At 41.5% G+C, this 25,793-nt stretch overlaps 3 gene segments (V, D, J or C); 1 reads left to right on the top strand and 2 right to left on the bottom strand.

Annotated features, from left to right (window-relative positions):
- The first annotated feature begins 281 nt into the window (after window positions 1-281).
- On the top strand, window positions 282-905 carry LOC115367547 (immunoglobulin kappa variable 1-39-like). The segment is given in 2 exon segments: window positions 282-333; window positions 550-905. Coding segments are annotated over 2 exon segments (408 nt in total).
- A 9,698-nt stretch (window positions 906-10,603) lies between these two features.
- LOC115367920 (immunoglobulin kappa variable 4-1-like) lies at window positions 10,604-11,094 on the bottom strand. The segment is given in 2 exon segments: window positions 10,604-10,935; window positions 11,043-11,094. Coding segments are annotated over 2 exon segments (384 nt in total).
- Window positions 11,095-12,955: 1,861 nt separating this feature from the next.
- Window positions 12,956-14,564, bottom strand: LOC115367919 (immunoglobulin kappa variable 4-1-like). The segment is given in 3 exon segments: window positions 12,956-13,102; window positions 14,065-14,405; window positions 14,513-14,564. Coding segments are annotated over 3 exon segments (540 nt in total).
- Window positions 14,565-25,793: the final 11,229 nt, after the last annotated feature.

The raw sequence follows: 25,793 nt of genomic DNA, 5'->3' as shown, positions 1-25,793 counted from the left end.
CTTCTCACCATGGTGTTTCTCAACACATTATCCTCATCATGAGTCACTTGTCTTCAGCAGTTTTTCTCTGTTGCCGCTCAGATGTGAAAGACCTTTGTTATTCACAGTCACCTCTATCTTCTCAGCAAGGTTTTGGGGGTCCGCTGTTCCCTGGAGGATCATTCAAATAGTTGTGTGTGTTTGCATATGTGTCCTGCCTCTCTGCTCTCCACCCGTTAAGAGGCCAGTGTTGATCAGTGGCTGTCCAGGCCTTTCAGAGCCACTGACACGCTGGCAGCACAATGATGATGTCACAGATTCTCCTGCTGGGCACCCTGGGGCTCCTTGTTCAGGGTGAGACTCTCTTCTGAAAACTTGGCTTCAGGATGCAACCAGTTTTACCACAATCATCTTCTGCTGTGATGGAGAAACACTGAGACCAGCAGCATTCACCTTCTTCCATCTGTTCTCCATGTTAAAGAAATCCTCCTCTTCTGTTTTCATATTCATCATCTTTCTCCAAGCTGTATTTGTCTCAATAACCCTTCTGCTCTCTTGGATATTTTCCAGATTCATCAGGAGAAATCACTCTGACTCAGTCTCCTGGATCTCAGTCTGTTAGTCCAGGACAGACTGTCTCTATCAGATGTAAAGCCAGTACACATATTAGTAACAACGTCAACTGGTACCTTCAGAAACCTGGAGAAGCTCCTAAACTCCTGATATATTATGCCACAAACCTCCAGTCTGGAGTTTCTAGTCGTTTTAGTGGAAGTGGATCTGGGTCTGACTTCACTCTGACCATCAGTGGAGTCCAGGCTGAAGATTCAGGAGTTTACTACTGTCAGCAGCATTACAGCTACCCGTTCACACAGTGTAACAACATCGTACAAAAACCTCCCTCAGCTGGAGAGGAACTGATCTGACTCAACAGCTGCGGAGACACTAAAACACTAGAGACTTTCCTTAAAAGACACAAAGTCAGAACACCTATGGTGATTTTTTTTTAATCAATTCAAGACAATGTGTAAGACATTAATACTTCTTTTATAGTTAGGGTTAGGGCTAGGCTGTTCAAGCAAACTCAAGTATCTCAAACATCGCACAACACAATACTTGATCAAAGATACTTTATTGCATATTTTTTTAGGAACACTTTTTTTCATTTTTTATTTCATGTTTATTTTATCATTTCCAGCGAGCAAACTACATGAAACAAACATTAAAACATCTGTCATAATAAATTATGGACAGCAAAGTGATTCTACTGGTGTGTTCACGCGTCTCCCTCTGAACATACCACACAACTGAGCACAACTCCAGCAAGAAACCCTGCTCTGGTCTTTGCATTGCTGCATCTCCATCTCATTTATCCATCCCTGACAGTTCATCTTGGCCAATTTTATTTAATTGCATGATTGATTGTCTCTCTTTTAGTGTCATTGTCTGCCGGTCTCTGTTTCCTACATGGATATGTTGTATTCTTACTCTAATTTTTATGTCTCCTGTGTCCTTGTTTTTATGTATTATGACCCTTGTGTCCCGTTTTTGTATATTTTAATGGTTCTTTAACATCATGCCGGAGGACTGTGGTTGTAAACTAGCCTCTGGCTAACACTGGCGCATTTACAGTAATGTTAATCAATGTGCATTGTCCTCTCTAAATAAAAAAAAAAAAAAAAAAGAAAAACATCACACACCGTATGGCAGGTCAACTGTCTCCTCCATCTGAAAACAGCATTTTTGTCCTTACTAGGATCCTGTAGGAATGATCCCTGCATCTCTCCAAACAGCTGATTGGTCAGCTGATTGGTTGAGCCTTTACCTGTTTGGATCAGAAAGCCTGGACAAAAACCGAGCCGCAGCAGGTTAGTTCTGTGACATCAGTTACCATGGCAACCCAGCTGGGCTTGAGGTGAGCCTCGTCCGTGACCCTGTTAAACCAGGTTGAAGCTACAAGTTAGCTCGCTCAATCACTGCTTCTGCTCCGTGACTCAGGACCCAGTTCTGTTCATATTTGACCTTTTCATGCCGACCTCCAACCTGCTGAGAGTCGACTTCCCAACCAGCGCCACCATGTGTCTTGTTCCTGCTCAGGACGACATGATCTCCAAAGCCCCCAGCACATTATTTACAGGTTAGAGGGCCCTCCCTTGACCCAGGGCCACACACACACATGCACACACACACACACATAGACACACACACACAAATCTTGCTGTGCTCCATTCAGCCTCAGGTCAGGAAGCTGAACAACACTCTGTCCATGAGGATTTTTCCAGGCACAGCAGAACTCTCTGATCTTAAGGAGACTATGAGACCCTGGAATTAGCACAATATTCATGTCACATTCATCCAGTTATATTCCATCAAGTTAGGCTTTATTCACCGTGTTGAAAATGTTATTTCGATCTAACTGACCATCATGAGAAAAGACATGACAAACAATATCTGTAAGGATTCCCATATTAACAAACCAAGGATTTTTCAAACCAATTCAAACGAATTCTTAGAAATGATAGAAATACAATTTATATTATAATTATTAATTATATTTAAGCAAGTTTAGTTTAGTTTAGGGCTGCTCCTTGTCTACTGTTTGTGATCTTTATGGACAGGATTTCAGGGTGCAGTCACTTTGGTGACCACAGGATTCATCCCTGCTCTTTGCAGATGATGTGGTCCTGCTGGCCTCATCAGCCTGTGAGCTCCCAGCATGCACTGAGGTAGTTTGCAGCCAAGTGTGAAGCGGTCAGCATGAGGATCAGCAGCTCTAAGTCCAAGGCCATGGTTCTCTTTCAGAAAAAGGTGGCAGTGGCAGCAGTTGTACAGTCGCTGTACCGGACCGTCATAGTGAAGAAGGAGCTGAGCCACAAGGCAAGGCTCTCGATTTACTGGTCGGTCTTTGTTCCAACCATCACGTGGTCACGAGCTCTGGGTGCTGACCGAAAGAATGAGATCACAGGTACAAGCGGCAGAAATTAGTTTCCTCTGCAGGGTGGCCAGGTGCACCCTTAGGGATATTGTGAGGAGCTCGGAGTAGAGCCGCTGCTCTTCCACATTGAAAGGAGCCGATTGAGGTGGTTCAGGGATCTAGTCAAGACGCCTCCTGGTCGTGTTCTGGGCACGACCACCTGGGAAGAGGCCCCGGGGCAGACCCAGGACATGCTGGGAGGAGATTATGTATCCCAGCTGGCCTGGGAAGACCTTGGGATCCCCCAGGAGGAGCTGGTGGATGTGGCCCTGGAAAAGGTTGTCTGGGCTGTTTTTTTTCTGTTTTATTGACTTGGAGAGACATGAACATTACTTTACAAGTTTAACAAGATCCTGCAAAAATTAATGAAGGTTTGAAATTGGTACAGTTTGATAGTTTAGCTGATTGTTCCATCAGCTGGTCAGTTTTGGTGGCTGAGACTGAGGAGAGTTTGTTGTTTTCAAAGTGAGAGAGCCGTGTCTCTCTACAGTCAGAGGTTTTTGTACGGCGGCTCAATGAGTTTGTATCACTGTGGTACACTTTTGGTGGAGGAACCAGGCTGGATGTTGGAAGTAAGTTTAATTATTTCATGTTCTTACCAATCCATTAGAAAAATATTCATTTTTTCATATTATTTGCATTTCATGAAACAAACTGCTGTACTTGATTTTCCATGTTAATATCTGATATTAAGCCAACAGTGATCTCTAAGTAGTGAAATCAGAGGAGACTTTGAAAAACTGAATCCAAATGATTGATCAAATTTCTTTGAGTTAATCTAAGTTATTTTAATGAAAAGAGAAATCATTTATTCCAGATTATTTCTTTAAAGTGGCATCTTGAGGGCTTGTAGTTGTTGCTTTCTCTGACAAAGTGAGAGAGCCGTGTCTCTCTACAGTCAGAGGTTTTTGTACGGCGGCTCAATGAGTTTGTATCACTGTGGTGGACTTTTGGTGGAGGAACCAGACTGGATGTTGGAAGTAGGTTTCTGCAAGGTAATTCAAAGTGCTTTACAGAAACATTAAAAGCAACAAGACATAAATTAAAACAATAAAAACAGTCAATAAAAAGGGAAATAAAAATTTAGAATGATAGCGATAATAAAATACAGTAACATAAAATAACAACAGGCTCAGTACACTGCCTGAGCTAGACGGCCAAGGGTCCAGGGCGTGATAGGCCTTATCACCCCTGCGGCTCTTTGCCACCAAAAGGCAATAGGCCAAGGGTCCAGGCCGTGATAGCCTATATCACGCCCGCGACTCCTTGCCACCAGAAAGTGAACTAGACAAAATTTGAGTTTAAATTCAAAACCGGCTCTGTCAGAGATTTCAGCTAGGATCTCTTGTCCCTGGCTCTGAACCATCAGGAATTTGGTTGGTCGGGTCTGTTTTTTTTTTTTTTTTTTTTTTGTATGGGACATCGCCCTTAATAATACACCCAATGCGTGAACACTATTTGCTCTTGAGTCCTTCACTCAGAGTCTTACAGTCCCGCCGGACACAGGTTCCACACTCTGGTCTTATTCAGATCGTAATGAACTCTAAAGATCCATCACAGGACGTCTCCCTTCTAGATCTGAATTCACAGCCTGCTCCCCAGTGTCGAGTCACAGAAGTAGCTGACTCAGACTTCCCGGTCACCCCTCGCAGGGATGCCGACAGCCCAACCTCTTAATTCCTTAGACTCTGAAACCTCTCCTATTAGAGATTTCAGCCCGGACTCAGTCCTCAGCCCTGGAATCTCCGACATTTGCAGCTGATTTAACAATAAACCCAAATAAAACAGTCAGGATAAGAAACAAAGTAAGAAAAATAAAAGGCATAAATAAACAGTGCGTAGTTTAAAAGTACGGGCAGTACAATAGGTAGTCCTTGGAGTGCGGAGGAGGCATAAATCAACAGTGTGTAGTTTAAAGGTACAGGCAATACAACAGGCAAGTATTTAATCTAACAGTACGCTTCAGTGAACAGTAGTGCTTTTAGCCCTGATTTAAAGGAGCTGACAGATTGAGCAGACCTCAGATCTACAGGAAGTTTGTTCCACAGGTGAGGAGCATAATAACTGAATGCTGCCTCACCTTGCTTGGTTCTTGTTCTTGGAACACACAACAAGCCAGTTCCAGATGACCTAAGAGGTCTAGATGCTTCGTAGGGAACCAGTAGATCAAGCATATATTTTGGTCCGAGACCATTCAGGGCTTTGTAGACCAGCAGTAAGATTTTAAAATCTATCCTTTGACTCACAGGAAGCCAGTGTAGCGATTTAATGACCGGTGTAATATGGTCCAGTTTCCTGGTGTTTGTAAGGACTCTGGCGGCAGCGTTCTGAATCAGCTGCAGCTGTCTGATTGATTTTTTGTTAAGGCCTGTAAATATGCCATTGCAATAGTCCAACCTACTAAAAATGAATGCATGAATAAGTTTTTCCATGTCTTGTTTAGACAGAAACCCCTTAATTCTAGCAATGTTTTTCAGGTCGTAATAGGCAGATTTAGTAATAAACTTTAAATGGCTGTTGAAGTTCAGGTCTGAGTCAATAATAACACCAAGATTTCTGGCTTGATTCGTAGCTGTCAGTGACATAGAGCCAAGGTGAGCGCTGATCTTTGCCCTTTCATTTTTTGGGCTAAAAATTAATACTTCTGTCTTTTCTGGATTTAGCTGGAGAAAATTCTGGCACATCCAGTCACTGATTTGATGAATACAGTTACTCAATGAGAGTAAGGGACTGTAGTCATGTGATGACACTGAGATATAGAGTTGTGTGTCATCGGCATATGTATGATAGGAGATGTTGTGATGTTCCATAATCTGGGCTGGGGGTAGCATATAGATGTTGAATAGAAGTGGTCCGAGAATGGACCCTTGAGGAACCCCACATGTGATCGTGGTTCGCTCAGATTTATGGTTACCAACTGACACAAAAAAGTCCCTATCTTGTAAGTAAGATTTGAACCATTGTAGCACAGTGCCGGTGAGTCCCACCCACTTTTCCAGTCTGCTAAGTAGAATATTATGATCAACTGTATCAAATGCAGCACTGAGATCTAGTAATACCAGGACAGAGGATTTGCATGCATCAGTATTCTGATGAATATCATTTAAGACTTTTATAAGTACAGTCTCAGTGCTGTGGTGTGGCTGAAATCCAGACTGAAATCTGTTAAAAAGATTGTTTTGCATCATAAAAGCATGGATTTGCTGGAAGACAACCCTTTCAATGATTTTCCCCAAAAATGGCAGATTTGATATTGGCCTATAGTTACTAATTGTTGTGTGTAACCCGGATGCAAAATGCAGTCAGTCACATGCGTCATGTGACTGATGTGCTGCCAGTCAGCGCCACATAAAGGTGTGTGCGGAAGTGGCATAGCGGGTTTTTTGCTAAGCCACAGGTGTGCCGAGTTGCTGCAGGAGCCTTGTGTTTGGTCCGCCGAGAGCGAGTGTGTCCGGTCCGCCGAGAGCGAGTGTGTCCGGTCCGCCGAGAGCGAGTGTGTCCGGTCCGCCGAGAGCGAGTGTGTTTGGTCCACCGACAGCGAGTGTGTCCGGTCCGCCGAGAGCGAGTGTGTTTGGTTGTTCATAGCGAATTGGCCAGAAAAGCTGGTGAGTGTTTGAATAATTGTCTCTGTTAGCTTCGCGGTTAGCGCGGCTAACACGATGCGGCTAGCATGGCTATAGCGGCTAGCGTGGTTAGCCTAGTGTTATGAGTGCCATAGCGGCTAGCGCGGCTAGCTTATATGAACTGAATTGATTGAATTACTTTATTTTTCTTAATTGTTATTTACTTTATTTATTATTTATTTTACACTTTAGTGGAAGTGTACTCTGTGTTGAATGCTTGTTAACATGAGTATATAATGGAATGTGTGCACAATAATGAACCCAGGATCCTGTCCTATACACAGGCCAGGTTGATGGCGAGCTACCAGGACTGTTGACTTCATAGCCAAGCTTCTACTTCTCTCCTGCCGGTCCTGGTAGGAGGCTCCTTGCAGCCAGTGTTTTTTTTTTCTCTTTTGGGAAGGACTTTTCTTTTGGAGGACTCTATTCTTTTTCTAAAGGAACTCTGGTTGATAACTAAAACCACAACAAACAACTTTCACGGACTTCGGACTATACACTTATATGGACAGCTGCCTTAACTGGCAGTAAGGGTTGAGTATGTTATTCCGCTTGTGCTATGAAATGAATTGTGGAAAAAAAGAATTGAAGAATTAAGTTGTGAACTGTGAATTTATTTAGAATTGTATTGTTTTTGTTTTGCTTAATGGCCATTCTCCCAATGTAACAGCTGTTGCATATTTTTTTTTTATTTTTTTGTTGTCAATACATGGTACCATTCTTCACCAAATTGCATCTTGTGTGATTCAGTACTGTTCATTTCCTCCCTGAGCCGAACCCTCTTCTGATTTCTAGTCCAACTGTTATTTAAATTTACTTTATATAACACATTTTTATAATTTGCTATTCATATAGGTTACATCTTCATTTGGGGGAACTTTCAGCTTATTGAGGTGGGAGGTGGCTGTTTGAAGCTCAGAGGGAAAACTGACACTGACACTATCAACAAGATGATGTGTTCTCATCAACTGTGTGTGTGTGTGTGTGTGTGTGTGTGTGTGTGAGAGTGTGTGTGTGTGTGTGTGTGTGTGTGTGTGTGTGTGTGTGTGTGTGTGTCCTCAGTGAACTGTATCAGTCCCTGCAGTAGCTTCCAGCTGCAGCAGTCACTTCAGTTTCTGTTCAGTCTGACTGAGGGAGGTTTTTGTACGACGCTTTTTCACTGTGTGAACACTCCTTTACTGTTGATAACATGAGCACTCTGACAGTAGTAAACTGCTGCATCTTCAGCCTGGACTCCACTGATGGTCAGAGTGAAATCACTCCCTGATCCACTGCCTGTAAAACGATCTGGGATCCCTGGTGCTCGAGTATTAGCAGCGTAAATGAGCACTTTAGGAGTTTCTCCGTCTTTCTGTTGGTACCATGATAGAATGTCTACGTTAACAGCATTACCATCATCATCTTTGACAGGAACAGCAGCAACATCCTGGCTGGTTTTACATGTGATGGTGACGGAGGCTCCCAGAGCAGCCCTCACTGCTCCAGGCTGAGTCACTGTGACCTGGCCTCTGGACTCTGAGGACACACAGACAAAAACACAAAGCAGCGTCATGCTTTTCTCCGCTTCATTTCAGAGGGACGGATCTTCATAGAGGAGAGGACTTTGATTCTCTGGACTTTACCTGTCAAGCAGCAGCAGAGGAGAGTCCAGATGAGGATGGAGCTCAAAGTCATGTTTTGATGAGGAGGATTTCTGGGGCTTCTGTTGTCATGAAGGACAGCTGTCAGTTATCCAGTCTTCAACTCTCAGGACTATAAACTCTCCCAGAGCACTGGAGCATGGTGCTGCTGATGCAAAGTGGCTCTCTATGGAAATGCTCTGACCCACTCCAACAGGGACACACATTACTCTCATCAGGACGTTCATCAATGGATTAATTTTAATAACCTATTAATAACCTGATAATGTGTCTCACTCCATATTCCATGTTTCATGTTTATGATACATTTATTTTGATGATTCTAAAAATGTTTCAAGAATTATTTGTTTTCAGTTTAATTTATCTTTTGGGTAATGGAAATCAGTGTTCTCTAGATTAAAGAATAAAAACTCAAAGTCTTTATCATTAATTTATTATCATTATTTTGATATCTCTCATTTTTTAAAGTAAGCTTTTTTATTCGTAAAAATCACTTTTATATCCTGATAAGTTGTGTTGTTCAAACACGCACAGTGATCACTTGTCACCAAAAGTCTCCCACTCGACAGACTTCTGGTTTAGGCCTACTTCATGTTGTTGTGTCAGAAAATATGCTGAGATCTTTATTTTCTGAAGACTGGGTAAAAGAGTTTCAGGATAACAAAAACAGGAGGATATCATCAGCATAAAGCAATATAACATGACATTAATCTCTGGATTGACCAATGAGCAAATAAAATATGCACGTCTATTCTACACAGGGCTCAAGCACTGACTAAAATGTCAACAATTGGGTCGGCATCAGGGCAGCTCACTTTGCTCCATGTTGTTGTGCTTTTAATGTTTCTGATTGGGCTTCTTCACTGGAACTGTCCTCTTCATTTGGGGGAACTTTCAGCTTGTTGAGGTGGGAGGTGGCTGTTTGAAGCTCAGAGGGAAAACTGACACTGACACTATCAACAAGATGATACACTATATTACCAAAAGTATTCGCTCACCCATTCAAATTATCAGAATCAGGTGTCCTAATCACTTGGCCTGGCCACAGGTGTATAAAATCAAGCACTCAGGCATGCAGACTGTGAAAAAAGACATTTGTGAAAGAATGGGCCGCTCTCAGGAGCTCAGTGAATTCCAGCGTGGAACTGTCATAGGATGCCACCTGTGCAACAAATCCAGTCGTGAAATTTCCTCGCTCCTAAATATTCCACAGTCAACTGTCAGCTCTCTTATAACAAAATGGAAGCGTTTGGGAACAACAGCAACTCAGCCACAAAGTGGTAGGCCACGTAAAGTGACGGAGAGGGGTCAGCGGATGCTGAAGCGCATAGTGCAAAGAGGTCGCCGACTTTCTGCTCAGTCAATTACTACAGAGCTACAAACTTCATGTGACCTTCAGATTAGCCCAAGTACAGTACGCAGAGAGCTTCATGGAATGGGTTTCCATGGCCGAGCAGCTGCAGCCAAGCCACACATCACCAAGTGCAATGCAAAGCGTCGGATGCAATGGTGTAAAGCACGCCGCCACTGGCCTCTAGAGCAGTGGAGACGCGTTCTCTGGAGTGATGAATCACGCTTTTCCATCTGGCAATCTGATGGACGAGTCTGGGTTTGGAGGTTGCCAGGAGAACGGTACATTTCAGACTGCATTGTGCCGACTGTGAAATTTGGTGGAGGAGGAATTATGGTGTGGGGTTGTTTTTCAGGAGCTGGGCTTGGCCCCTTAGTTCCAGTGAAAGGAACTTTGAATGCTTCAGGATACCAAAACATTTTGGACAATTCCATGCTCCCAACCTTGTGGGAACAGTTTGGAGCGGGCCCCTTCCTCTTCCAACATGACTGTGCACCAGTGCACAAAGCAAGGTCCATAAAGACATGGATGACAGAGTCTGGTGTGGATGAACTTGACTGGCCTGCACAGAGTCCTGACCTGAACCCGATAGAACACCTTTGGGATGAATTAGAGCGGAGACTGAGAGCCAGGCCTTCTCGACCAACATCAGTGTGTGACCTCACCAATGCGCTTTTGGAAGAATGGTCAAAAATTCCTATAAACACTCTCCTCAACCTTGTGGACAGTCTTCCCAGAAGAGTTTAAGCTGTAATAGCTGCAAAAGGTGGACCGACATCATATTGAACTCTATGGGTTAGGAATGGGATGGCACTTCAGTTCATAGTATGAGTAAAGGCAGGTGAGCGAATACTTTTGGTAATGTAGTGTATGTTCTCATCAACCATGTGTCTCTCTCTCTGTGTATGTGTGTGTGTGTGTGTGTGTGTGTGTGTGTGTGTGTGAACTGTATCAGTCCCTGCAGTAGCTTCCAGCTGCAGCAGTCACTTCAGTTTCTGTTCAGTCTGACTGAGGGAGGTTTTTGTACGACGCTTTTTCACTGTGTGAACAGCCACTGACTGTTGATATAATGTTGACTCTGACAGTAGTAAACTGCTGCATCTTCAGCCTGGACTCCACTGATGGTCAGAGTGAAGTCACTCCCTGATCCACTGCCTGTAAAATGATCTGGAATCCCTGATACTCGAGTATTAGCAAAGTAAAAGAGCAGTTTAGGAGTTTCTCCATCTCTCTGTTGGTACCAGGCTAAAACGTGGTTGCTGTTATAAACCTGAACATTCTGGCTGGTTTTACATGTGATGGTGACGGAGGCTCCCAGAGCAGCCCTCACTGCTCCAGGCTGAGTCACTGTGACCTGGCCTCTGGACTCTGAGGACACACAGACAAAAACACAAAGCAACGTCATGCTTTTCTCCGCTTCATTTCAGAGGGACGGATCTTCATAGAGGAGAGGACTTTGATTCTCTGGATTTTACCTGTCAAGCAGCAGCAGAGGAGAGTCCAGATGAGGATGGAGCTCAAAGTCATGTTTGATGAGGAGGATTTCTGGGGCTTCTGTTGTCATGAAGGACAGCTGTCAGTCATCCAGTCTTCAACTCTCAGGACTATAAACTCTCCCAGAGCACTGGAGCATGGTGCTGCTGATGCAAAGTGGCTCTCTATGGAAATGCTCTGACCCACTCCAACAGAGACACACATTACTCTCATCAGGCTGTTAATCAATGAATCGATTTAATCAATTTAACAAACTGTTGATTGAGATGTGTTTTTTTTTTTTTGTTTTTTTTTTTAAATCTTGATATGTGTAATATTTTTCTCCAAGAATTTCTTCCCTGTTTTATTGTGGCAGAATTTGATCGATTTTTGCTGTGACTGACTGAAGAATGTTTCCTGTTCTCATGTCACTGCTGTACAACTTTTATAAAACAGAAATCATAGCTTGATAAATACAAAAAGTCGGTTTATAGCAAGAGAATCTTTCATCATTTATCTTCACTCGTGAAACTTGTCTGTTGCCATGGTTCAACAGTGATGCCTATCTGTTGCCATGGTTACTGAAGTCGGAGGGAAATGAGAAACTGAAGATTCCCCTTTTGGACATTAAGACATATTTGCAATGGTGAGGGGAAAATATACCAGGATCCAAAATAAAAAGCAGAGTGTCATCAGCATAAAGGGATTCAACATAAAAGGGATCTTTACAAACCACTGAAGACCTGAACCAAGTGGTGACAGTGGACACCCTTTATGTGTCCCCATTTCAAATAGAAGCTTGAAGACTGTGACTCATTTCTAAATATGAATACCTGTTGTGTACAATATAGTACTTTTATCCATTTTATAAAGGCTGCTCTAAAATAACTCAAGCAAAGAAAATGTTTGAAAGTGTGTGCCTGTGTTTGGACTGAATCAGTCATCACAGTCTTGAAGGTTGAGAAGGAACAGCTCAGTGGATGGAAAACAGACTTTGAGAAGGTCAGAGGTCAAACATAAACACAGCTGTGCACATACAAACACAGCAAAGAATTTTTATCTGTGCATTTTAGATATGTCAAAACTATGACCACAAGGATTGAACCCAGTCGCACGACTCACACAAGAGTTGAACTAAACAGTCTTTTAATAAGAAAGTAACAACTTAAATATCAATACAAAGTAACAACTGAAATTTCACGATAACAAAGTAGTAACCAAAATCACTCTTGACGAGGAATTACTGAAAACAAAGGCAAGACCAAAGTATCAAAGAAACTTGAGAACAAAACTATGACCAAACAAAGTAGCAACGGAAATACAAAACCTGACTTGAGACTTGACGTGACGTGACAAGGATCATGGACGTGACGTGACGAAGCAGGACCAAACAAGACGAAGCAGGACCAAACAAGACGAAGCAGGACGAACTCGCCCAGGACAAAGGGAAACACGGACTATATATACACACACAAGGTAATGGGGAACAGGTGGAAACAATCAGGGCGTGGCAGACAATCAGACTAGAGGGAAACACACAAGGGGAAGGGCAAGTGACCTGACACAAGAGGAGAGTGGGATATCAAAATAAAACAGGAAGTCACGAGACAAGACATGACATAAAACTTAACAAAACAAAACATAATTTCTATGACATGACAAGATAATCTAAAATAGTTAAAGTAGTTTAAATCAGGTATGATCAACTAAGATGGTGAGAGAATATAATAATAATAATAATAATAATAATAATACTAATAATAATAATAATACATTTTATTTATAAGCGCCTTTCAAAAACACTTTACAAAAAATGAAACAAACAGAAAAACACAGGCAAACAAAACTGTATGAAATAAAATGGAAACAGTGCAATAACAGAGAGTATGCAGTTTTAAACAGATGAGTTTTGAGTCTAGATTTGAACAGAGGAAGAGAGTCGATGATACGGATGTCCGGAGGGAGTGAGTTCCAGAGTTTGGGAGCAGAGCGGCTGAAGGCTCTGCTCACCATGATGCTGAGGCGGGCGGAGGGCACAGTGAGGTGGATGGAGGAGGAGGATCTGAGGGAACGGGAGGATGAGGCAATGTAGAGGAGGTCTCACAGATAGGGAGGGGCGAGGTTATGGATGGCCTTGAAGGTATATAGAAGGATTTTCTTGTCAATTCTGAATTTCACCGGGAGCAAGTGGAGTTATTGTAACTAGGAAGTTCATTATGTTTACACTAAAATATGCATTGAAATCTTACTAACATGACACAGTCTCACTTAGGGTTGACAAAATCTAAAGATGTTTGATTTGTTTGCAGGAATAATACGTGGTATTTAAAAGTATTAAAGCTAAAGAGTTTTTCTATGTGTGAAAAGACTCTGGGTGTCACATCTCCTGGTTTTGGATCAGTTTTGTCTGTTTCTCTTTTGTTCACCAGTCATCCTCTGACTGTGTTTTTGTGTTTGCCTTTTGTGTCTGTTGGTTGTGTTTGTCTCCCTGCACTTCCTGTATTCCCAGCCCTCCTTTTTCTCAGGCAGCTGCTTTCCACTGTTTGGGCACTGAATCTTTTAGTGGTACAAAGTACTGGACTGTGTCGGCCCACTTTCACCTCTGGATGTCCTGTGTAGTGACTCTGAGTCCAAAAACTTTTTGCCAGTTGGCACATGGAGTTCAGAGCTGACTACCATTGTTTTTAATGGAGGATTTCAGTCAGGACAGTCAGAGATCACACCACAGACACATCTGTCCTCTGCATTTGGGGGAACTTTCATCTTTTTGGGGTGGGAGGTGGCTGTTAGTGACACTAAAATTCACAAAATTCTAAATTACCGCCAACCCAATCCTCTGTGTTTATGTGTGTTTGTGTGTGTGTGTGTGTGTGTGTTTCTGTGTGTGTGTGTGTGTGTGTGTGTGTCCTCAGTGAACTGTATCAGTCCCTGCAGTAGCTTCCAGCTGCAGCAGTCACTTCAGTTTCTGTTCAGTCTGACTGAGGGAGGTTTTTGTACGACGCTTTTTCACTGTGTGAACACAGCTTGACTGTTGATTTCATGTTGACTCTGACAGTAGTAAACTGCTGCATCTTCAGCCTGGACTCCACTGATGGTCAGAGTGAAGTCACTCCCTGATCCACTACCTGTAAAACGATCTGAAATCCCTGATTCTCGAGTATTAGCCCAGTAAATGAGGAGTTTAGGAGTTTCTCCATCTTTCTGTTGGTACCAAGATAGAAGGTCTACATTAACAGTATTAAAATCATCATCAAAGCCAGTACCAACATAAACGTTCTGGCTGGTTTTACATGTGATGGTGACGGAGGCTCCCAGAGCAGCGCTCACTGCTCCAGGCTGAGTCACTGTGACCTGGCCTCTGGACTCTGAGGACACACAGACAAAAACACAAAGCAGCGTCATGCTTTTCTCCGCTTCATTTCAGAGGGACGGATCTTCATAGAGGAGAGGACTTTGATTCTCTGGACTTTACCTGTCAAGCAGCAGCAGAGGAGAGTCCAGATGAGGATGGAGCTCAAAGTCATGTTTGGATGAGGAGGATTTCTGGGGCTTCTGTTGTCATGAAGGACAGCTGTCAGTCATCCAGTCTTCAACTCTCAGGACTATAAACTCTCCCAGAGCACTGGAGCATGGTGCTGCTGATGCAAAGTGGCTCTCTATGGAAATGCTCTGACCCACTCCAACAGGGACACACATTACTCTCATCAGGACGTCTTTTACATTGATATTATTTTACTAAATACCTTCTTTTTCAGGATGTCCACAAAATGCTAATTATATCTGTGTACATTTATTTTGATTATTGTTTCAACAAAACAAAATGCCAACTTTAAAATGCATCCAAAAACTGACCTTTTTTTTTTTTTTACTTCCTCTTCTTTAAATTAAATATATTAACTCATGCAAATGATGAATTTATGAATATTGTCAAAAATGTGCCTCCTTTATGTCCAGTATAATGTAAACTATTACTGAACACACACCCACACACCCACCCATACGCACACACACACACACACATACATAGTGCTGGGGGCTTTTGACTATTTCAGTAATCCTCATGTATATGTGGTTAATATCAGGTTTTATTTAAGTGTAGAAAAGTGCTGTTCAATAAAGTGTGTTATTAATTTCTAAAACCATGTCAGTAAAATGCTCTGATCTGCTTTCCATATTGTTATTTTCCTCAGCAGTCTCCTTGTTCTTGCTGCTTGTCTGTATTTCAGTGGCTTGGCTTTATTTTCTGATGCTCAGGTTTCCTTCTACAGTCCTCCAGCACATTCTCCTCTTCTGCTCTGACTCAGTGTCTGTACAACAGATGAATTACTGGCTTTTCAGTCCATGTGGAACCAGCACACTTCCCTGCTCACTGTTTGTTCCACATTCTGTTGGAAACCCACTAGCGCCCCCCACAGGTTCAATACTGTCACCTCAACCCCTGTTGTGTGAGTTTGAAGGCATCTTGATGTTCCTCTCCTTTTCCAATGCGTTCTTTCTTATTGTCTCATTTTAGTTGAATGTTTTCTCCATTTTCCTCATCCTTACAGAAAACAGTGCTCTTTCAAATGTCAGATAAATTCATGTGTGGTATTCTGCTGAGTCATGACAGCTGTTGTAAATTGGGGCTGTGGGTTGCTCAGTGATTTGAAATGACCAAAACATATCAGGTTGTTGATTAAAGAGTATAATTCCATGGATGTGGAGCATGAAAGCAGTTTTACCCGTTTCAGTTTTGGCAAAGAGAAGCTGCAAGGGGAGCCGGTCAGTAGACCTGGTCCAGTGTGAATCGACTGAGCAGCAACTCACACTGAGCAACATTTTTATCTTCCCATTCTGTGTGAAATGCAACACAGCACAAAATATATATTCTTAGTGTGTCCGCTAACATTTTGAACAGCAAAGGCTTTTCAAGTCAGTTCTTATGATTTGGCCTTTTGCACTATCATGAATATGCCACTACAAGACGTTTCTAGTCATAAATATATTGTCAAATATTAATATAAACTTTTGTTCTTCAATCAGTAACACCCATCATATGACTGAAATTATAATCAGACTTGAATTTCTTTTGTTCTGTGGAGATTCAGTATTCTGCATGCATCCTCAGCTGTTTTGAAACTTCTATGTGTGTGTGTGTGTGTCTGGGTGTATAACTTTATAGACACAGTTAAATTGTAAAGAAAACATTTGCCTCTTTACTTTTGTACATTTCTTGTCCTTAACCCTATAAAACCATTCGTATCATATATGATACACGTTATTAATTAATGCATTCCGTTTTCAGTTTAATCAATACTTGACCAAAATACTGTTGTATACGTTTGGACACTTCCCCTGTTTACCCTGGATCATACCATTGGCACTTCAAGTACTCAGAGAGTCTCAGATGGTTTGACCCAACTTGCCTGCCTTCACGTGTTGCGCAGGTGGTGCTAGCATCAACAATCAAATTTTGTTTGAAAGGTGTTCTTGTACGTTTACCTTGTATATCTTGAAGTTTGAAGTTTGAAGTTTTGAAGTTTGAAGTTTGAAGTTTATTTCGGCCAAAAAGTAGCAACAAAAATACAGAATGCATACTAGCACATTAAATGAAATTTGACTATCCCATAAGATAAATATACTTGTATAATTCCTAACAAATGAAAGGCCGAAATAGGAAGAGGCGGAAGCCAAAGGCTTATTTTAGCCTATCCTTTATCCTATCAAACCAGACTAAATACACACATAATGGCAAAGAGAAAAAAAAATAAAAAAACAAAGCAAGGAATAAACAGAGGAAAGGTAAAAAGGCATTTACACAGAATTTGGGAAGAGTCCCAACCCTACACAGAATATTGAAGCAGCAACTTGCGTTTTAAGTTACATTTAAATTTCTGTAAGGAGCTACATAGTTTCAGGTCATCGCTAAGGATATTCCACAGTTTAACTCCCAGAATAGAAACACTTCTGCTTTTAATATTCGTCCTAGCCTTACCTACATTATAAATACAAGATCCTCTTAAATTATAGTTGGATTTTCTCAGCGAAAATAATTTAAGGATACATTCTGGCATAGTTTTTAATCTTACACGGAAGACAATTTCAAGGGTTCTACTATACACTATATCTGGGAATTTTAAGAGGCAGGACTTGACAAATAGTGGATTTGTTGTTTCTCGATAACCAGCTTTATTTATTATTCTGATTGCTCTCTTCTGTAATTTAACAATAGGATCTAGATTTGTTTTGTAAACATTTCCCCAAGCCTCAACACAGTATGTCATGTGGGGCATAACGAGTGAAAAGTACAACAGATGGAGAGCTTTTTCATTTAGAAGGTCCCCAGCTTTATACAAAATACCAACAGATTTGGCTAATTTGCCACGGATAAATTCAATGTGTGGTTTCCAGGACAGTCTGTGATCTATAGTGACCCCCAGGAATTTAATATCGTAAACTCGCTCAATTTCAATTTCATTTAACTTAGGTTTGATTTCACAATCAGCCACCCCACTCCCAAAGACCATAAATTTTGTTTTGTTTTCATTTAAGGAGAGCTTATTTCTATTGAAGCATTTTTTTAGCACGGCCAATTCTCTTTCCACTGTCGATAGTAATTCATTCAATTTACCTCCTGAACAATATAAATTCGTATCGTCAGCAAATGTGACGCATTTCAAAATGTTTGATACTGAAAAAATGTCATTTACGTAGAGAATAAATAGCTTGGGCCCCAGCACAGAACCCTGTGGAACACCACAGGTCACTGGTCTGAGGTGTGACTCGGTGTTGTTAACTTTGACATACTGAAACCTTTTTTCTAAGTAGGTTCTTATCCATTGTAGGGTTACACCTCTAATCCCATAACGTTGTAATTTCTCCACAAGGAGAACGTGGTCTATAGTGTCAAATGCTTTTCTTAAATCAATAAATACGCCAATGCTGAACTGTTTATTGTCCAAGGCTGTTGCTATATTCTCTACAAAATCAATTACTGCTAAGGAAGTGGAGCGTTGGGTTCTAAAACCATATTGATGATCACTTAATAATTTGTATTTTTCGATAAATCCATCCAATCTATTTACGAATATTTTTTCTAGTATTTTAGAGAATTGAGAGAGCAATGATATAGGTCTATAATTTGAAATAAGATGACTGTCACCGCTTTTGTATATCGGTACTACCTTTGCTGTTTTCATTTTTTCTGGGAATACACCAGTTTCAAACGATTTGTTGCATATATACGTGAAAGGCACAAGAATACAGTCAATGACTTCCTTAACAACTGACATACTAATATTGTTTCCATCTGTTGACTTTTTGTTCTTAAACTTCATGACCACCTCTAGAACATCACTTTCACTAACCCCACCAAGGAACATTGAGTTGCAATTTGCTGCAAGAGATGAATCAATGTCATCTTCAACAGTAGGCATAATTTCTTTGGCAAGGTTAGGGCCAACATTAACAAAAAAATCATTAAACTCATTGACAATGTCTTCTATGTTTTCAATGATTGAATTATCATTTCGAACAAAGTAATTAGGAAAATCTTTTTTACTTTGTTTCCTCATCAGTTCATTGAGCACTCTCCATGTTGCCTTGGTGTCGTTTTTATACTTTTGTAACAATTGGTTGTAATAAGCTTTTTTTTGTAGTCGCATAATAGATGTCAGTTTGTTTTTGTACATTTTATACTTTTCCTCCTTTTCTTTAGTACGGTACTTTAAAAAGTCCTTGTACAGCCTGTTTTTCTTTCTACAAGCCAGTTCCAAATCCTTGGTTAACCATGGTTTCTTTTTGGGATTTTGTTTGTTTACTATTAATGGGCAGTAATGGTTATATCGTAACATGAAAGAATCCAGAAACGCATCATATGCTTCATTGGTGCTGTCCACATACACTTCCTGCCAGTGGTGATTCCGGAGTTCAGCTTTCAGAGCCAAAATTGCCTCTGGTGTTTCCCTTCTAATCAAATTAAAGTGCCTATTTTTACTTACTCTTAAATTTTTCATTTCTAACACAGCAAAGACAGGCAGATGGTCACTTACATCAGTAACCAATAATCCACTACCCTCAATTACATTAGTAAAGATATTGTCAATCAAAGTTGCACTGTCCTTTGTTATTCTACTAGGTTTTAGAATTAACGGGTATAGACACAGACTGAACATAACTTCAACAAATTCCTTGGATGCTGAAAGCTCATCAGATTTAATTAAATCAATATTAAAGTCACCACATACCAAGACCACCTTTTCTTTCTGTTTATCAAATAATTCACAAATCTTCATGTTAAACAAGTCAATACCTGTCGATGGTGCTCTATAAATATAACTAATTAATATGTTCTTTGATCTCTCCACATTGATTTCTATGGTTATACACTCCATCACATTGTCAATGGCAGTTGTCATATTGGCAATAACTTTACATTTAAGAGTAGACAACACAAACAAGGCAACACCCTCACCTCTTTTTTGTGCCCTGTTTTGATAGAATAAGTCATAGCCATCTAATCCTTCATGAAGTTCTCTATCATTTCGCATCCAAGACTCCGAAATTGCAATTACACAGAACGTATGATTGAGTTGTTGAAGGCATTCTTTGATTTTTGAGAAGTTGCTGTAGAGACTTCTACTGTTGAAATGTATAACTGAGAACTCCTCACCAGTCACATTAGAATTAAACTTGTCTTCAGAGTAATATTCACAATTTACATTAATGTTCTGGGAAAAGTGGACCTCCGGATCTACACTACTCACAAAAAGTTAGGGATATTCGGCTTTCGGGTGAAATTTCAGGATGAACCTAAAATGCATTATAACCTTTACAAGTGAACTTAATGTGACCTTCTGTAAACTTTTGAATGCACATGTCCAACTGTTCAGTGTTTCAGTACTTTTTGCACAAGTTGCTGTTCTCTAACAAGGAGTTTAACGGCAAAATTCACAACAGGTGTTTGATCCATGAATCGACCAATAAATTTCCTGGTTCAATTAGAATTGGTATTTAAACAGTCCTCCTCATCATGCTGTTCACATTTTCACATCATGAGACCAAGACGACACCTAACAATTGATCAGCAGCACCTCGCCATTGCGAGGCTTCAAACAGGATGTTCTCAGACGGAAGTGGCCACTGAGCTTAGAGTGTCACAGAGTGTCATCAGCAGGTTGCAACAGAGATACAGAGAGACTGGAAGAGTCACAGAAAGGCATAGAAGTGGACGTCCTTTGGCCACATCCCACACTGATGACCGCTTCATTGTGAACAGTGCCCTGTGGAACCGGATGATGAATGCCACTCAACTCCAGGCACATTTAAGGGAGGTGAGAGGCACCCAAGTGTCACATCAGACCATTCGAAACCGTTTACATCAGCATGGTCTGCGTGCTAGACGACCTGCAAGGGTACCTGACCACACCACCAGGCACAGGTGTCATCGTCTTGCATGAGCCAGGGAGCATTTACGCTGGACGAGGGACCAGTGGGCCTCAGTGCTGTTCTCTGATGAAAGCCGATTCATGTTGAGCAGAAATGATGGCCGCCAATGATGTTGGAGACGTCAAGGAGAGCGCTATGGATCAGCCACTGTTGTCACGAGACGAGCCTTTGGTGGTGGTGGTGTTACTGTGTGGGCAGGTGTGTCTGGTCAGTACAGTGAACTGCTCTACACTTTGTGACAAGCCCATACTACCTGAATAACATCATTAATCCAGTCATTGTACCCCTGCATGAACAACACAGGCCTAATTTCATCTTCATGGACGACAATGCTCCAGCTCATCGAGGTTGCATCATTAGGGAACGGCTGCTGGAGACTGGGGTACCTCAAATGGAGTGGCCTGCACTTTCTCCAGACCTGAATCCCATAGAAAACCTATGGGATCAGCTGAGTCGCCGTGTAGAGGCTCGGAGCTCTGTACCCCAGAACCTCAATGTCCTGAGGGCCGCCCTTCAAGAAGAGTGGGATGCCATGCCTCAGCAGACAATAACTCGACTTGTGAACAGCATGAGACGTCGTTGTCAAGCTGTAATTGATGCTCAAGGGCACATGACAAGTTACTGAGACATTGACATTTTTTGTTGTGGTATATCCACCGCTGTTGTTGGCTTTTGTTTCAAGAAATTGTTTGAGATGAGGAAATCACCAGTGTATACTTCTACTTAAATGCCCTACTTTCATGATATAATATCACTGTAGCGTGGACTTTTTACATTTTCCGTAAATTTCACCCGTAAGCCAAATATCCCTAACTTTTTGTGAGTAGTGTATGTCATTTACTAATTCATGCTGTTTATGATCTATATTATCAGCTGAATTGAACTCAAGAATACTCACAGATTCGTACATATTATGATCAGCAGGCTCGGGTGAATCGGAAGAACCTACAGCCATTTCAGTCCAGCGTCATTTCCGCGGATGTCCCGCGGCATCATTGAACAGTTCCATCATCTCTCCAGACCACAATCAATTTCACAGTCATTTTCATGTGCGACCGACAGACCTCCCGGCCTTCGTACTGCACAGCTCTATCATTCCAATCCACAGTTGGTTTATTATTGCAATCCCAATCCACCGTCACTCTCCCATGCAGTCCGATGCGCTGAAACATTACATTGTGACTGTCAGTTTTATAATCACGCTGGAACATTACTTTGTAACTGTCCGTTTTATAATCATCCATCACTGATACTTGTCGAGTTCTTTGATGTCCTTGATCACAATCACCTTGGATTCTTCCGGCGTTCCATTTAGCTTTATGAATACCTTGCAATTTGCCGTCCAAGTGGACTTGATCTTCTTCTGCTTGTACAAAAAGCGAGCCGCCTTGGCAATATCTCCATTCTTTTTTGTTAAGTGATCGTTCAGGTAAACCTTTGTGCCTTTAAGACATTTCCTCTGCTTCAACAGCGCCACTTTATGTTTCCGATGTGTAAATCTCAATATCACAGCGGGAATGTCAGTCTTCTTTCCCCGGGGGAGAGGGTGACAAGCCTCGATGCAACTCCGGTCCACCGCTATCCCCTTGGATCGGAGGTAGTCAGTCACCTGTCTCTCCATGCTGTTGTCCTCTGCCGGGCTGGGCTCGTTCAACAATCCCTCCTCCGTTGGTGGGCCCGTCACCGCCTCGGCAAAATTCCAGGGTTTGATAGGAATACTGTTCGAGTTCCTCTATCCGCTTCTCCAAACGTGTAGCTGTGTCCTCCTTCTCAAGCTCAGCCACCCGGCTCTCAAGTGCCGCAATTTTAACATTCTTCTCAGTGATTTGAAGTTGAAGTTTCTTAACTTCTTCTGTCAAACTGAGAATCTTTTGCTGCTCCGTTCTGAACGCCGCGAAATCATTTGCCAGAGAGTCAAGAGTCTCTTTGATCTCTTTGATGGTCGGCGGCATGGCGAAAACTTGTTACTAAACTTGTTACTAAACGCCTGTACAGAGTAACGTAGGCTAGGCTGATAGAAAAGGTAAAAGACTGTTTGAATAGTTCTAGACTTAAGAATGTCTAAACTTTAAAACAAACAATCAAACAAACGGAGAGGAGCCGCGAGGCTTCCCTCCACCATCATGTGACGTCACACTAATATTTACTAATATTTTGAGAAAAGGGTTAGATGACTTGAATAAACTTATGATTAAGCCAAACTTTTCATTTTTGTGTGCAGTAAACTGTGTTGAAAATGCGTGTATCATATTTGATACTACAGGTTTTAAATAGCAAGTAAGCATTTGGGAGCACATTTGCTCCATAACAATTTTATTGTTTTTCTTTTGAAATTGACCATTTTTCTTGCCATTTCCACATATGAATTGTTCCAAAATAAAATAATCAATGTTATTAGCCCCTGAATTTTATTTGTTTTACCCCCATCAACATCCCCACCAGGATGTGTGGCAACCCCACCACCTCGGAAAAGGAGGGCTCCACGCGTGCCCCCTGATGTGCGAAAGGATAACATTGATCACTTCCCAACATGGAAAACCAGCTTTGCACAGGCAATCACCTCTCTTCTATTTACTGTGGGAAATGCCGCGTCCACCTGTGCCTGAACAAGGACAGAAACTGCTTCCTTGTGTATCACAAAGCGAAGTAAAAAACGGATGAAAATAACATATTTGAGAGAAATGTTTGAAAGAAAGACAAAAACTGGTTAAAGTGCATATAAATAAAGAGTTATATTGCTGCTATGTTAAAAAAAGAAAACTTGCTGTGACCAATTGTGTTATGTTTAATACCTGATGTATCATATATGATACAACAGAAAAATCATATAAAGACATATTTTTTGAATTTTTTTTTTTTTTTTTTACATTTTGTTATAGGACTGAATAAGGGGTTCAATTTAAAAAAATGGAATTTTCTGCCAATTCTTTCATAGTTCAGGCTTTACAGTCTAACATGTTGATTCAGGTTCAGGCTCTTGTCTCTCTTGCCTTTCCTCTGTCTAAATGAGGCTTCCTGATCCAGCTGACTGAATGAACATCCTGATCTGTTTGTATCCTGACAGTCCAGATGTTCCAGCAGCAGTGTGGCTAAGCTGTTTGGATCATTCAGCAGTGGTTTGGGGGTCGGCATCAGGGCAGCTCACTTTGCTCCATGTTGTTGTGCTTTTAATGTTTCTGATTGGGCTTCTTCACTGGAACTGTCCTCCTCATTTGGGGGAACTTTCAGCTTGTTGAGGTGGGAGGTGGCTGTTTGAAGCTCAGAGGGAAAACTGACACTGACACTATCAGCAAGATGATATGTTCTCATCAACCGTGTGTGTGTGTGTGTGTGTGTGTGTGTGTGTGTGTGTCCTCAGTGAACTGTATCAGTCCCTGCAGTAGCTTCCAGCTGCAGCAGTCACTTCAGTTTCTGTTCAGTCTGACTGAGGGAGGTTTTTGTACGATGCTTTTTCACTGTGTGAACATATGCTGACTGTTGATATAATGGTAACTCTTACAGTAGTAAACTGCTGCATCTTCAGCCTGGACTCCACTGATGGTCAGAGTGAAGTCGACTCCATTCCCACTTCCACTTCCAGTGAATCTGGTGGAAATTCCTGAAAACCTATCTGATGTTCTGTAGATCAGTAGTTTAGGAGCTTCTCCAGGTTTCTGTTGGTACCAAGCCAGGAAATACTGTGAGCCAGAGTACTGATGAACTGTTGGATTGGCCTTACAGTCAATGGAGACAGTTTGACCAATCTGGACTGATTTGGCTGCTGGCTGAGTCACGACAATATTTTGTCCAAAAGACCCTGAAGAGAGAGAAGAAACACTGGACATGAAATGTTGAGGTGAAACTCAGCTGCACTCCAAATGATTTTCACATCACAGAAAAATGATTTTCCTCACCCTGAGTGAAGCAGAGGAGAGTCCAGACGAGGATGGAGCTCAAAGTCATGTTTGGATGAGGAGGATTTCTGGGGCTTCTGTTGTCATGAAGGACAGCTGTCAGTCATCCAGTCTTCAACTCTCAGGACTATAAAGTCTCCCAGAGCACTGGAGCATGGTGCTGCTGATGCAAAGTGGCTCTCTATGGAAATGCTCTGACCCACTCCAACAGGGACACACATTACTCTCATCAGGACATTCATCAATGGATCAATTTTAATAACCTCATGATAATGTGACTAACTTCATATTCCATGTTTCATGTTTATGATATATTTATTTTGATGATTCTAAAAATGTTTCAAGAATTATTTGTTTTCAATTTAATTTACCTTTTGGGTAATGCAAATCAGTGTTCTCTAGTTTAAAGAATAAAAACTCAAAGTTATTATGATTCATGTATTATCATTATTTTGATATCTCTCACTATTTAAAGTATGCTTTTTTATTTGTAAAAATCACTTTTATATCCTGATAAGTTGTGTTGTTCAAACGTGCACAGTGATTATTTGTCACTAAAAGTCTCCCACTCGAAAGACTTCTGGTTTACTTCAGGTTGTTGTGTCTTCAGAAAATATGCTAAGATCTTTATTTTGCAACTGGAAAACTGGGGAAATGAATTTCAGGATGAAAAAAAACAGGAAGATATCATCAGCATAAAGGAATATAACATGACTTTGATCTCTGGTTCTGACCCATGAGAAACTAAAATATGCACGTCTCTTCTACACAGGGCTCAAGCACTGACGTAAACTAAAATGTCAACAATTGGGTCGGCATCAGGGCAGCTCACTTTGCTCCATGTTGTTGTGCTTTTAATGTTTCTGATTGGGCTTCTTCACTGGAACTGTCCTCTTCATTTGGGGGAACTTTCAGCTTGTTGAGGTGGGAGGTGGCTGTGTGAAGCTCAGAGGGAAAACTGACACTGACACTATCAACAAGATGATATGTTCTCATCAACCATGTGTGTGTGTGTGTGTGTGTGTCCTCAGTGAACTGTATCAGTCCCTGCAGTAGCTTCCAGCTGCAGCAGTCTCTTCAGTTTCTGTTCAGTCTGACTGAGGGAGGTTTTTGTACGACTCTTTTTCACTGTGTGAACACATTACCACTGTGGAGACTCTGACAGTAGTAAACTGCTGCATCTTCAGCCTGGACTCCACTGATAATCAGAGTGAAGTCGACTCCATTCCCTCCTCCACTTCCAGTGAATCTGGGGGAAATTCCTGATAATCTCTCTGATGTTCGTTTGATCAGTAGTTTAGGAGCTTCTCCAGGTTTCTGTTGGTACCAAGCCAGGTAATACTGTGAGCCAGAGTAGTGATAAACATTTGGATTGGCCTTACAGTCAATAGAGACAGTTTGACCAATCTGGACTGATTTGGCTGCTGGCTGAGT

This window comes from Myripristis murdjan, chromosome 11, assembly GCF_902150065.1.
Source record: "Myripristis murdjan chromosome 11, fMyrMur1.1, whole genome shotgun sequence".
Lineage (NCBI taxonomy): Eukaryota > Metazoa > Chordata > Actinopteri > Holocentriformes > Holocentridae > Myripristis > Myripristis murdjan.
The sequence above is the reverse complement of the archived record's forward strand: the minus strand, read 5'-3'. Positions and strand labels throughout refer to the sequence as shown.